Here is a 14,785-nt window from a genome sequence, read left to right on the forward strand (position 1 = left end):
CAACCGGTGGTACACGTAGAATGAGCGTTTGCAAGAGAAGTCTGGTGGTACATATAACATTTTTTGTAAAGGGTGTACTTTATAAAAAAAACAGGTTGAGAAACACTGCTCTATAGCACCTAGAAATGGCCATCTATAGGGTCAATCATCCATTCACATAGCATGAAATTGATGCTTCTTTGTATGAAAAATCCAAGGACATTCTATTGATCCTTAAAGCTGGACAAAGAGGCAGAGGTGAGCAAGCACAAGGAGACTCATTGAGCAAATTGTCACACAGACATAGATAGAAAGTTTGGGCAGTAAAGATCAGAGATAGTCACTTTGCATAGCTCTTGCAGGCACTCGTCTTCCACGTTTTGGTGTTCAGCCTTCAGATATTACAAACATGTCAATTGCCAGCAATTTCAAGGACAGAATTGTGTATTTTCACTCACCGGGGGCCCTGCAACTGAATCATTTGAAACACTGTTGAAGTTTTTTGCTTGGTTCCCCCATGGAGCTGGTGTTAATGGCCCATCTGGGGACTGGAGCAGGTGCTGAGCTGTGAGGTGCTTCAGGGACAAGTTCTCAAAGGGTTAAGGCACCAAATAAACCTTCTGGAACCAGCCAAACTTCAGTCCTTTGCCATGAAAGAGGGAAGTGGCTTCATTTGGACAGGTAGGCGGAAGACTTTGGGGTTGGGGTTTCCCATATCTGTGGCTAGTCTCCTGTGGGGGGATGCTGAAGTTAATACAACGCCAGCGGCCACAAGTCTGACTCCTGAACTCGACCTATTTACAATTCCAACCTGTCCTGTTTGTGATGTTAATTTGAGCTGTGGCAGGGATGGGGGCCAGTGGTTGATGTTTTAGATCTCATCTAATTCTGTTCAGAGCCAGGTCTATTGTCTTAGAATTTAACAAACCAATGGGCACTGCTCACCTTCCTCCAACAGTCCTCTGTGCATTGCTGATCTCATTTGTAACTACTCCAAAAGGTTTGATCTTGGATTTAATATCCCACCCATCCCAGCCAGAGTTCTCAGCAACTCAGCTGTATGCTGGCAGATTGATTTTGCACTAAAACAAAGAGAACCACGTTCCCTTCTTTAATACCATCAGCTCTTCCCGCAACGACTAGGGATTGATTCTGGAGATTTCCCATCCCACTAAAAAATTAACACAGTTCACTGTAAAAAATCTAAAACAAAACAAACCTAAAAGGAGTTATAACTCTGGGCTCTGGGCAAAAAAAAATTTCTTTTCTAATATTTAGATATACAGGTTGAAGCTTTCTAACCACGAACTCTCTCCTCTGGCAACATCTGTAATCTGTCATGATTACAGCCGGATGTCCACTTACCATGGGTGTAGCCAAATTTCTCGTTGTCCCAAAAAGCTTGTTTAAAACCATCAGTCTGGCTCTCATTGTTCTGTGCTGTTATTTAATTGTAATTTACCCCTAAATGTCTTCTAAGAGCCCAGTTAGTCATGAAAGTGTTGGTAATGCTGCTACACAATATTGACCTCCTGTAGTCCATCATATTATCTCATCCCACGCCGGTCAGGTTGCAAGGGTGCTGGATGAGAGAGGTTCAGCCTGTACTTCATTTAGATAATAATAATACTTTGCACTCAAGTTTATATTTAATGTGTGGAACACAGGCTTAATAGATTGGTTGTGTTTCACAGTAGTTAATTGTAGAAGTTATTAGAAGTTGCAGTCAGAAAGATTATTCCAAGCGCCTTTGCCTCTCAAAAGTCAGCCATCCTTTTCTCTCTCTTCGTTCCCTCTCTGAGCATTTTGGCATAAGTATTCCCTTTCACGGATCACAGTGCCATTGTGCAAGTCATTGTAGAAGCAGACACAAAGAGATCATCTCGGACCCAACCATTTCAGAGTCTATTATATATTGGAAAGCGTTTGTCTGTATATGTGTCTGCTTGCTTAAGATCTCCTCCTAAACGGTAAGAGCTAGCACTGCCACATTCAGGATACAGCTTGCTCTTATCGTACTTCAAAACCAAGTTATGGCTTCGTTGTGCCAGGACAATGGGATGTGCCTGGAATGGGACTGCATTTCCTAACCTCATGCACAAAAGAGACAGATTCACCAGATGAGAGAAAGGTGCTGGTGGAGCATTCACCCAGTTGCTGTTTGGGACAACCCCACACCTGAGCCTCCCACCAGTCGTGTGCCCTTTAGGGAGGTTGGGGGAGCCCCCCCCCAGTTAATACAGGGATGTTGCTGGCTGTTTCCCATTTGCCAGGGAAGGAGGGGAAATGCACAGAGTGTTGCATTGCTCACTCTGGTTGGAGAACGCAGGGGGCAGATGAAGCTGGGCTATCTCCAGCTGGCGGACATGCAGCCCTTCCTGGGCTGTGCCTGATAGACCTGCAGCAGCCATGGAGAGCTGCTTCTTACCTGGCTACAAGCTGCTGTGGATTGAGAGGCCTGGGGAACTCCTCTGTCCCTGGGGCAGATGCAAACTGAACCCTTCCTCCTCAGCCCCACCCCCAAGCAATGATTTAAATGAAGCCTGGACATTTTCATGTCATGTTCCAAAATAACCACAAATGAACAGAGTTAAGGACCTGATCCATGCTGGGTAAATCTTCCTGTGTAACTATAAGATGACAGACAACTGGTGAACGAATGGGAAGAACAGAAGGAAACAATAAGGTGATTTGATCACCATTGTAAGTAATGGTCACTGTTTATCTCCACTTAGCCCAGGTTGGCATGTTCATGATTTGACACCAGGGCCCAAAACAAAGTGAAGAAGATGAGAATTTAATAGTTTTCAGAAAAAGGAAGGGGTAATGGAGTGTGGGGGTCACTGGGCCCTGCACCCACATCCGCAGTCAGATGTACATCCCATTCAGCAGGGGGAACAGAAGGTTTATGAGATGACAAGGACCCAGCGTAGAACAGACTTCTCAGCACAGAAAGTGGAAGCAGACAGTACAATCCATCTTGGAGGAAGGGAGCCCACAGGGCATCCCCAAGCTGGGGCTCTGGCTCCGCTTTCTCCTTCTCAAGTCAGCCAAGATTACCCAACTCAATAGCCCAGTCCCAGATCAAACCAGCCAGGCCACTTCTCCTTCCTTTGTCCCATTCTCCAGAAAAGAAAGAAGTTGCCTGGGTTACAAATAGCAAAGGAGGCCCATGATGTATTGGGGATAAGTCAACACAACGAAACTCCCATTACCACCATGCACTGATGCTGGTCCTAGAAAAACTGAGGCACTCCCTTGGGTTGCTACAGGATAATAGGAAACACATGCAACCTCACCCTGGGAATAAAATCCTCACACACCCCACTCCATCACAAAAGGAAAGGACAAAACACAAGACCATGAAGGATTCCAGTCACTGCCTCAGAATAATAATTAAAACAAAGAAAGGAAAAAATGAAAGATTTAACCCAGGTGCAATCCATAAATATGCCTTTATGAGGCATGATATAAAACTAGAGAGACAGGAGCAAACTAATTCCTTTCATCAGGTTACTGACACAATCTCGAGTAGTTATAGGTTACAGTCATGTGTTTGGCTGACTATTAAAGGGGCACAGATATTAACTAGCATCCCTAGAAGTGTGTTATTGCTTGTTTTGAAGATGTAGAAGTAAGAAAACTTCTTGGAACAAAGGCAAATAGTTTTGGCAGTATTTATAATTCTGGAATACAGAAATGACTGACTTGACCACAAAGCCACCTCTGTCCCACGTACAAGTGAAGGAACCCGTTACTGACTTATAAAATTATCTCTGTTTTGCAAGGCTGTAAGATTTCTGTATTCACATTTCAGATGTCAAAAGTAATGAAGCAGCATCATGGTGTTTGCCCCAGGAAAGAAGTTCCAAATGTAGTAGAATCATAGAACACTGGAAGGGGAAGAGAGCTCGACAGGTCATCGACTCCAGTCCTTTGCCCTCACGTCAGCACCAAGCACCGTCTAGACCATCCCTGAGAGATGTCATAACCCGCAGCACCTCAAAATGGCCTTCTGAAGGGTTAAATACCCAGTTATGTAGTACGAAACTGATGACAGTACCAACGAAACCAATGACATTCTATAGATTCTTTTCAATGAAGTTAGGAGAACAGCTTTTTTGATCTGTAACCTCATGTCCAATTGGAGTGTTCAGCCTTCCAACCCCAAAACGTTAAAAAGGGGCAATAAATGGCTCACAAAAATCTCACTGTGGTGACTGAGTTCATCCTTCTGGGAATCACAGATCGTCCTGAGCTCCAACTCCCGTTTTTCATGTTGTTCCTACTGATCTATGCTGTCACCCTGGTAGCCAATCTTGGGATGATCGTGTTAATCAGAGTTGACCGTCGACTTCACACTCCCATGTACTTTTTCCTCAGCCATTTGGCTTTTGTGGATCTCTGTTATTCCTCAACCATCACCCCTCAAATGCTGGTGAACTTCGTAGCGCAGAGTAAAACCATTTCTTATTACGCCTGCGCTGCACAGCTGGGCTGTTTCCTAATGTTCATGATCATGGAGTCTTTCCTCCTGGCTGGGATGGCCTATGATCGTTATGTGGCCATCTGTAACCCACTGCTTTACCAGGTCATCATGTCCCACAAGGTCTGTGTGCACCTGGTAGCTGTTCCTTACATGTACAGCTTCTGCGTTGCCCTGCTCCAAACCATCCTTACTTTTCAATTATCCTTCTGTTCCTCCAACAAGATCAACCATTTCTACTGTGATGACATGCCCTTGATGGCCCTCTCCTGCTCTAGTACCCACACCAAACAGTTACTGATCTTTGCCTTTGCTGGTTTTGACGTGATAACCACCTCCCTCATCGTCCTGATCTCCTACCTCTTTATCTTTTCCACCATCCTGAGGATCCGCTCCACAGAAGGCAAGCGAAAAGCTTTCTCCACCTGCACCTCCCACCTCACGACTGTCACCATCTTCTACGGGACTCTCATCTTTATGTATTTACAACCCAGCACCAACCTCTCACTGGACACAGACAAAGTGGCCTCCGTCTTCTACACGGTGGTGATCCCTATGTTGAACCCCCTGATCTACAGCCTTCGGAACAAGGAGGTGAAGGACGCCCTGAAGAAAGTCATATCTAAAAAGCGTTGGAGTTTTAAATGAACTCAATTCACCACCAAATTGTCAGTAACCCACAGAGACTGATGGACAAAAGGAAAGGCTTCCTCTTTATTTTCACCCTTGGATTAACTGATTTTGCATGGTAACTCCACTTTTCTCACCACTTGACTTTCTGCAAACATGGAATGAGGGCTGTGATTGCTGACAGCACTGACATTCTTTGAGTCCAGTGTCAGGAAACACCGCTATTCCAAAATAACTTGGTGAGCATCTACACAGCAAAACTTCTATTTCAAAGTCATTTAAAAATAGCAGGAGGCTTATTCCGAATTCTGTAAACCTCTTGCCATGAGTAATTGAGCTCATTTCAAAAGTTTGGAAGAAGGGCTTTCTAGAAAGGGAAGAGTGGCCATTTTGAAAGAAGCTTTTCTGGAACAGCTTAGTCTCAAATAACTTTACTGTGTAGACATGGCCCTTGAGCGCTTCCAGGGGCTCAAATCCGAAATAGGATCTATTGTGTATGGGCGCATTATTTTGGAATAAGTTTTTCCTATTTTAGGTTTCCCTGTAGTGTTCACGCATTATTCCCAAAAAGCTTTTTTTGGAATAATAACTCCAGAATAAGCTATTCTCAAAGAACTTTGGAGTGCAGACATGTCTGAGCGGACAGCATCACATGTTTATTCTGCAGACCTTGATATGATTCAAGAGAATGATTAGAGGCTCGGGTGAGGGGTGAAGGCACTTGGTTTGATCAAAAATAAATATTTTTAAAACTTGATAAACACATAAAGCGAGATCTTTAGCTGGTTTGGTGCTTCCGGTGTGTACCTCATTGTCTCCTGCTGCCCTTCACGTGAAGTCTGTCTGTGCTAACCAGGGCTAAGTTACCAAATTCCCAAGGCCACAGACAACTCAAATATTCCCCTTTAAGTCTACAGAAGTAATCTCTCTATAGATTAACAGCAGACACACTCCAATAGCCAAGTCTTCCAGAGTGTCCAGCCCCTGCTTCACTGGTGATTGAGCTTATTCAAAGTTTCACTGCTAAAGGACTAGTACACCACAGCTCGCCGGCTCCACATCAGATCACACCCCTACTTAACTTACAACACTTAGATACGTTTGGGGTTAAAACCACTGCCTCTTTATTGAACAGTGGATGGACAGCAAGGAAAGGCAATGGAAACAAAATGCACATTCTACCTGGGTCACAGGTCGTTTCATTGAAACCAAAGGAGCCAGATCAATTTAGACCAGCTGAGGATGTGGCCAGTCACATGGATAGGTGTCTCCACAAGTTATCCAAATGAGAATCCATTTGATACAAACTCTGTCTCACAGATAACAGGGGCCAACATTTCTGGGAGGGAAAGCTATTCACTAGAGTTGGCAGGGAAAAGATGGGGTTTTCTTTTTGTTTTTTTCTGCAGAATCTTTTCAAATTTCCATCCAAAAGCAAAAACTCAATAACATTTCTTTTTTGACAATCCCAAAAATTTCTGTTGTAATCTGCTGAATACAAACAAAAAATAAATAAGCTCAGCATAAAATTAGAAACAAATATTTTGGACTCTAGTTGGTGCCTCGGCCATTGACTGTTCTCCGCTTTCCTGTTTCCACCATTAGGATCTGGAACCATCCCACGCTCTGGACTTCAGCGTCCTAATTAGTATGATTTCCATGTGTGAACTTTCAAAAAACAACAACCCCCACCCCCGAGAGGGAGTGTATCGGTATCTGTATCTACCATCGCATCTTGTATTAATGTGTTATACTATATATAGTACATTAATACAAGGTAGGTTGCAATATATCTGTATCAGTCTCTACCCAACCAGTCTTTCACACACACACACACCACTTTCGGGGGGTACCAAAAATCCTAACTCCTGGCCCCTGATTCTATCGGCAGCTGCAGTCAAGGTCTAGCCCCTCTCCTCAGGGTCAAGCCATGGTCTAGATTGGCCTCACTCTAGTGTGGCAAGGTGGGGTGCAGGGGAGTGGCGAGAGTAGGGGCAGGCTCTAGGCCCCCCCGTGACTCTGGGTCCCAGTCCAGATGGTCTCTGGTGGCAGCCATCTCTAGCTTTTCTTCTCTTCTCTTCCTTCTCAGTGGTCCCTGGGCCACTTCAGGGTGGCTCTTGAACCTTCTCCGACCTTTTGTCAAGGCCCACAGCCCGGGACGTATCAGGCTGGAGCGTCCCTCAGGCTGCCCTGAGCCTTCCCAGCATTGCTCTGTCCAAGGTGCTGCTGGTTCCCTCCCCTGCTTGCACCCAGCTCCTTCTCCCTTGCTGCTTGGGGAAGAGTGATCATCCCACAGCTCTGTGGCCTGGTATGGGGCCCAGCCTTCCTCTGATTGGCTGACTCCTCCTCCCTCTCATTAGCCAAGCTTCTACAAGCTTCCTTGTGACCATCTGCCAGCTGGAGTGAGCTACAGCACCATTACAGGAAGGCTTAACTCAGGAAGAGACCAGCATCTCTCCATAATCAGCCCTAGTCACTGCTCCATGCAACTCCGATTCCACTCCCAGATCTTTCTAGCAACTAAGGAATTTTCATAATACCCCCAGATGCAGCATTGGCAATGGTGGCAGCTGGAGCTCTGAGTCCCTTTGAAGCACCAGGACCTTGCTGATCCGGCTGCCTGTGGCTCTCAGGGAAGGGGGGTGCAGTGCTGCAATATGGGCGATGCTATTCTGCCCTTGGCTCCACCCTTTCCTGTCTTGGCCCCACCCCTTCTGGGTGTGGAGCCACCCCACACCTTGCCCTGGGGCTCACTGCCTGAAGTCTTCTCTGTGGTATAATCCTACCCACAGGGTAAATTACTTACAAAATCCCACTAGTGAGAGGTTAGCTTATACCCTGTACTACGTCATGTCTCTGCTTCCTTTTCATCAGACCCAGAATTATGTCAAACCTTTATATATACCCGGAAGGCCCTGCCTACTTCATAAGCGTGTCCGGTTCCCAATCACGGTGCCCTTGTACAAGTTACTGTACAAACAGACAAAAGAAAGCTCATCTCAGACCCAGATTTTATAAAGTAACTTCAAGATGAGCCACAATCTTTGGGTACACACAGAGAAACATGGACAACAGAAGGAAACAATAAGATGTTCACAAAAACAGCGAAGATGAGAATTCTGAATTCCTTCTGAAGAAGGAAGTAGAAGACAAAAAGAAATAAGAAGATGGACAGTGAGTTCCTCCTAAGCAGGTAACAATCCATAAAGATGTCTTTGCCAAGTATTCGACTGTAATACTAGATAGACAGGTGAAATCTAATGCTTTTCAGCAAGCCAGACTTCAGTAGTTGTACATTATGGCAGTTCGTTCCTGTTCATATTCCAGCTATATCAACATAGACCAGTAGCCCTAGCAGTATATTACTGCTTGTTTTGCAGCTGCAGAGATGAAAAACTTTCTAGGGAGAAAAGGACAAGGGTTTAAATAGTAGTTATAATTATGGAATATAAATGAGTGACCATTAAGCCACCTATGTGAGATGTAAAAGTGAAAGAGCCTGTTATGTATTTGCAAAATGATCTATGATTTGCAAGGATATAAGGCTTCTTCATTCACATTTCTGATGCCAGAAGTAATGTAAGAGCAACATGTATCCAGGAGATTGGTCTACATTCTCATAAACTATACCAGTGTTTCTCACCCAGGGGTATGTGTACCCTTGGGAGTACAACGAGATTTTGCAGAGAGTACATCAACTCATCTAGATATTTGCCTAGTTTTAGAGCGAGCTACATATAAAACTATAGCTCAATCATTTGAATCTAAAAGTTCATTCAGACAATGATTTGTTCTAATTCTTCAGTAGCCTGATGCTGAAATGTCAGAACAATATTTTCATTCAAATTCATTTATTTGATAATAAGGTGGCAGAAAGGCAGCAAGTTTTCAGAAGTAGTCTTCTGTGCTATTTTTGCATGTTTTTGTAAACTGTTTTTAAATGAGATGTAAGTTCTTAGTTCACAATACAAAGCTCAATCCTGAGAAGGGTACAGTAACCTCTACAGGTTGAATGGACGCTGTTTCAACACTTCAATTACCTTAGGACAATATATCTCAACCGGTGGTACACATAGAATGAGCGTTTGCAAGAGAAGTCTGGGGGTACTTGTAATTTTTTTTAAAAGGGGGTACGTTATAAAAAAAAAGGTTGAGAAACACTGCTCCATAGCACCTAGAAATGGCCATCTATAGGGTCAATCATCCGTTCAAATAGCATGAAATTGATGCTTCTTTGTATGAAAAATCCAAGGACATTCTATTGATCCTTAAAGCTGGACAAAGAGGCAGAGGTGAGCAAGCACAAGGAGACTCATTGAGCAAATTGTCACACAGACATAGATAGAAAGTTTGGGCAGTAAAGATCAGAGATAGTCACTTTGCATAGCTCTTGCAGGCACTCGTCTTCCACGTTTTGGTGTTCAGCCTTCACATATTACAAACATGTCAACTGCCAGCAACTTCAAGGACAGAATTTTGTATTTTCACTCACCGGGGGCCCTGCAACTGAATCATTTGAAACATTGTTGAAGTTTTTTGCTTGGTTCCCCCATGGAGCTGGGTGTTAATGGCCCATCTGGGGACTGGAGCAGGTGCTGAGCTGTGAGGTGCTTCAGGGACAAGTTCTCAAAGGGTTAAGGCACCAAATAAACCTTCTGGAACCAGCCAAACTTCAGTCCTTTGCCATGAAAGAGGGAAGTGGCTTCATTTGCACAGGTAGGCGGAAGACTTTGGGGTTGGGGTTTCCCATATCTATGGCTAGTCTCCTGTTGGGGGATGCTGAAGTTAATACAAGGCCAGCGGCCACAAGTCTGACTCCTGAACTCGACCTATTTACAATTCCAACCTGTCCTGTTTGTGATGTTAATTTGAGCTGTGGCAGGGATGGGGGCCAGTGGTTGATGTTTTAGATCTCATCTAACTCTATTCAGAGCCAGGTCTATTGTCTTAGAATTTAACAAACCAATGGGTACTGCTCACCTTCCTCCAACAGTCCTCTGTGCATTGCTGATCTCATTTGTTAACTAATCCAAAAGGTTTGATCTTGGATTTAATATCCCACCCCCCCCAGCCAGAGTTCTCAGCAACTCAGCTGTATGCTGGCAGATTCATTTAGCACTAATGCAAACAGAACCACGTTCCCTTCTTTAATACCATCAGCTCTTGCCGCAATGACTAGGGATTGATTCTGGAGATTTCCCATCCCACTAAAAATTGAACACAGTTCACTGTTAAAAAATCTAAAGCAAAACAAACCTAAAGGGAGTTATAACTCTGAGCTCTGGGCAAAAGAAATTTTCTTTTCTAATATTTAGATATACAGGTTGAAGCTTTCTAACCAAGAACTCTCACCTCTGGCAATACCTGCAATCTGTCATGATTACAGCCACATGTCCACTTACCATGGGTGTGGCCAAATTTCTCGTGGTCCCAAAAAGCTTGTTTAAAACCATCAGTCTGGCTCTCATTGTTCTGTGCTGTTATTTAATTGTAATTTACCCCTAAACGTCTTCTAAAAGCCCAGTTAGTCATGAAAGTGTTGGTAATGCTGCTACACAATATTGACCTCCTGTAGTCCATCATATTATCTCATCCCATGCCAGTCAGGTTGCAAGGGTGCTGGATGTGAGAGTTTCAGCCTGTACTTCATTTAGATAATAATAATACTTTGCACTCAAGTTTATATTTAATGTGTGGAACACAGGCTTAATAGATTGGCTGTGTTTCACAGTAGTTAATTGTAGAAGTTATTAGAAGGTGCAGCGAGAAAGACAATTCCAAGCGCCTTTGCCTCTCAAAAGTCAGCCATCCTTTTCTCCCTCTTCATTCCCTCTCTGAGTATTTTGGCATAAGTATTCCCTTTCACGGATCACAGTGCCATTGTGCAAGTCATTGGAGAAGCAGACACAAAGAGATCATCTCGGACCCAACCATTTCAGAGTCTATTATATATTGGAAAGTGTTTGTCTGTATGTGTGTCTGCTTGCTTAAGATCTCCTCCTAAATGGTAAGAGCTAGCACCGCCACATTCAGGATACAGCTTGCTCTTATCGTATTTCAAAACCAAGTTATGGCTTCCTTCTGCCAGGAAACTGGGATGTGCCTAGAATGGGACTGCATTTCCTAACCTCATGTAGAAAAGAGACAGATTTAACAGATGGTGAAAGGTGCTGGTGGAGCGTTCACCCAGCTGCTGTTAGGGACAACCCCATCCCTCAGCCTCCCACCAGTCGTGTGCCCTTTAGGGAGGATGGGGGAGCTCCCCCAGTTAATACAGGGATGTTGCTGGCTGTTTCCCATTTGCCAGGGAAGGAGGGAAAATGCACAGAGTGTGGCATTCCTCACTCTGGTTGGAGAACACAGGGGGCAGATGAAGCTGTGCTACCTCCAGCTGGAGGACATGCAACCCTTCCTTGGCTGTGCCTGCTAGACCTGCAGCAGCCATGGAGAGGTGCTTCTTACCTGGCTACAAGCTGCTGTGGATTGAGAGGCCTGGGGAACTCCTCTGTCCCTGGGGCAGCTGCAAACTGAACCCTTCCTCCCCAGCCCCACCCCCGAGCAATGATTTAAATGAAGCCTGGACATTTTCATGTCATGTTCCAAAATAACCAAAAATGAACAGAGTTAAGGACCTGATCAATGCTGGGTAAATCTTCCAGTGTAACTATAAGATGACAGACAACTGGTGAACAAATAGGAAGAACAAAAGGAAACAATAAGGTGATTTGATCACCATTGTCAGTAACGGTCACTGTTTATCTCCACTTAGCCCAGGTTGGCATGTTCATGATTTGACACCAGGGCCCAAAACAAAGAGAAAAAGATGAGAATTTAATAGATTTTGGAAAAAGGAAGTGGTGACGGACTGTGGGGTCTCTGGGCTCTGCACCCACATCCGCAGCCAGATGTGCGTCCCATTCAGGAGGGCAACAGAAGGTTTATGAGGTGACAAGGACACTGCATTGAACACACTTGTCATCACAGAAAGTGGAAGCAGACAGTACAATCCATCTTGGAGGGAGGGAGCCCACAGGGGATCCCCAAGCTGGGGTCCTGGCTCTGTTTTCTCCTTCTCAAGTCAGCCAAGATTACCCAACTCAATAGCCCAGTCCCAGGTCAAACCAGCCAGGCCCCTTCTCCCTCCTTTGTCCCATTCTCCAGAAAAGAAAGAAGTCACCTGGTTGCCTGGGTTACAAATAGCAAGGGAGGCCCATGATGTATTGGGGATAAGTCAACACTACGAAACTCCCATTACCACCATGCACTGATGCTGGTCCTAGGGAAACTGAGGCACACCCTTGGGTTGCTACAGGATAATAGGAAACACATGCAACCTAACCCTGGGAATAAAATCCTCACACACCCCACTCCATCACAGAAGGAAAGGACAAAACACGAGACCATGAAGGATTCCAGTCGCTGCTTCAGAATAATAATTAAAACAAAGAAAGGAAAAAATGAAAGATTTAACCCAGGTGCAATCCACAAATATGCCTTTATGAGGCATTATATAAATCTAGGGAGGCAGGAGCAATCTAATTCCTTTCATCAGGTTACTGACACAATCTCGAGTAGTTATAGGTTACAGTCATGTGTTTGGCTGAATATTCCAGGTGCACAAATATTAACTAGTATCCCTGGAAGTGTGTTATTGCTTGTTTTGAAGCTGTAGAAGCAAGAAAACTTCTTGGAACAAAGGCAAATAGTTTTGGCAGTATTTATAATTCTGGAATACAGAAATGACTGACTTGACCACAAAGCCATCTCTGTCCCACGTACAAGTGAAGGAACCCGTTACTGACTTATAAAATGATCTCAGTTTTGCAAGGCTGTAAGATTTCTGTATTCACATTTCAGATGTCAAAAGTAATGAAGCAGCATCATGGTGTTTGCCCCAGGAAAGAAGTTCCAAATATAACAGAATCATAGAACACTGGAAGTGGAAGAGAGCTCGAGAGGTCATCGACTCCAGTCCTTTGCCCTCACATCAGCACCAAGCACCGTCTAGACCATCCCTGAGAGATGTCATAACCCACAGCACCTCAAAATGGCCTTCTGAAGGGTTAAATACCCAGTTATGTAGTACAAAATTGATGACAGTACCAACGAAACCAATGACATTTTATAGATTCTTTGCAATGAAGTTAGGAGAACAGCTTTTTTGATCTGTAACCTCATGTCCAATTGGAGTGTTCAGCCTTCCAACCCCAAAACGTTAAAAAGGGGCAATAAATGGCTCACAAAAATCTCACTGTGGTGACTGAGTTCATCCTTCTGGGAATCACAGATCGTCCAGAGCTCCAAGTCCCGTTTTTCCTGTTGTTCCTACTTATCTATGGTGTCACCCTGGTGGGCAATCTTGGGATGACCATGTTAATCAGAGTTGACCGTCGACTTCACACTCCCATGTACTTTTTCCTCAGCCATTTGGCTTTTGTGGATCTCTGTTATTCCTCAACCATCACCCCTCAAATGCTGGTGAACTTCTTAGCGCAGAGTAAAACCATTTCTTATTACGCCTGCGCTGCACAGCTGGGCTGTTTCCTAATGTTCATGATCACAGAGTCTTTCCTCCTGGCTGGGATGGCCTATGATCGTTATGTGGCCATCTGTAACCCACTGCTTTACCAGGTCATCATGTCCCACAAGGTCTGTGTGCACCTGGTAGCTGTTCCTTACATGTACAGCTTCTGCGTTGCCCTGCTCCAAACCATCCTTACTTTTCAATTATCCTTCTGTTCCTCCAACAAGATCAACCATTTCTACTGCGATGACATGCCCTTGATGGCCCTCTCCTGCTCTAGTACCCACACCAAACAGTTACTGGTCTTTGCCTTTGCTGGTTTTGACGTGATAACCACCTCCCTCATCATCCTGATCTCCTACCTCTTTATCTTCTCCACCATCCTGAGGATCCACTCCACAGAAGGCAAGTGCAAAGCTTTCTCCACCTGCGCCTCCCACCTCACGACTGTCACCATCTTCTACGGGACTCAGATCTTTATGTATTTACAACCCAGCACCAACCTCTCACTGGACACAGACAAAGTGGCCTCCGTCTTCTACACGGTGGTGATCCCTATGTTGAACCCCCTGATCTACAGCCTTCGGAACAAGGAGGTGAAGGACGCCCTGAAGAAAGTCATATCTAAAAAGCGTTGGAGTTTTAACTGAAAGCAATTCACCAACTAATTGTCAGTAACCCACAGAGACTGATGGACAAAAGGAAATTCTTCCTTTTTATTTTCACCCTTAGATTAACTGACTTTGCATGGTAACTCCACTTTTCTCACCACTTGACTTTCTGCAAACATGGAATGAGGGCTGTGATTGCTGACAGCACTGACATTCTTTGAGTCCAGTGTCAGGAAACACCACTATTCCAAAATAACTTGGTGAGCATCTACACAGCAAAACTGCTATTTCAAAGTTATTTAAAAATAGGAGGAGGCTTATTTCGAATTCTGTAAACCTCTTGCCATGAGTAATTGAGCTCATTTCAAAAGTTTGGAAGAAGGGCTTTCTAGAAAGGGAAGAGTGGCCATTTTGAAAGAAGCTCTTCTGGAATAGCTTAGTCTCAAATAACTTTACTGTGTAGACATGGCCCTTGAGCGCTTCCAGGGGCTCGAATCCGAAATAGGATCTATTGTGTATGGGCGCATTATTTTGGAATAAGTTTTTCTTATTTTA

General features: G+C 44.4%; 3 protein-coding genes across 3 annotated transcripts in view; 2 read left to right on the forward strand and 1 right to left on the reverse strand.

Annotated features, from left to right (window-relative positions):
• The window catches only part of LPXN (leupaxin), a 156,341-nt gene that overhangs the window by 70,711 nt on the left and 70,845 nt on the right, over positions 1-14,785 (reverse strand). The window lies entirely within an intron of this gene.
• On the forward strand, positions 1,605-5,113 carry LOC142015170 (olfactory receptor 8U3-like). The gene is made up of 3 exons (XM_074998586.1): positions 1,605-1,635; positions 3,931-3,941; positions 4,163-5,113. The coding sequence occupies exon 3, from the start codon at positions 4,172-4,174 to the stop codon at positions 5,111-5,113; it is 942 nt and encodes a 313-aa protein (XP_074854687.1). The 5' UTR covers positions 1,605-1,635; positions 3,931-3,941; positions 4,163-4,171.
• Positions 10,758-14,269, forward strand: LOC142014056 (olfactory receptor 8U3-like). The gene is made up of 3 exons (XM_074996068.1): positions 10,758-10,788; positions 13,087-13,097; positions 13,319-14,269. The coding sequence occupies exon 3, from the start codon at positions 13,328-13,330 to the stop codon at positions 14,267-14,269; it is 942 nt and encodes a 313-aa protein (XP_074852169.1). The 5' UTR covers positions 10,758-10,788; positions 13,087-13,097; positions 13,319-13,327.

Source organism: Carettochelys insculpta, chromosome 6, assembly GCF_033958435.1.
Source record: "Carettochelys insculpta isolate YL-2023 chromosome 6, ASM3395843v1, whole genome shotgun sequence".
Classification (NCBI taxonomy): domain Eukaryota; kingdom Metazoa; phylum Chordata; order Testudines; family Carettochelyidae; genus Carettochelys; species Carettochelys insculpta.

Excerpts from the sequence above, each read along its gene's own strand:
- LOC142014056 (XM_074996068.1), top strand. The coding sequence starts at position 13,328 with ATGGCTCACAAAAATCTCACTGTGGTGACTGAGTTCATCCTTCTGGGA.
- LOC142015170 (XM_074998586.1), top strand. The coding sequence starts at position 4,172 with ATGGCTCACAAAAATCTCACTGTGGTGACTGAGTTCATCCTTCTGGGA.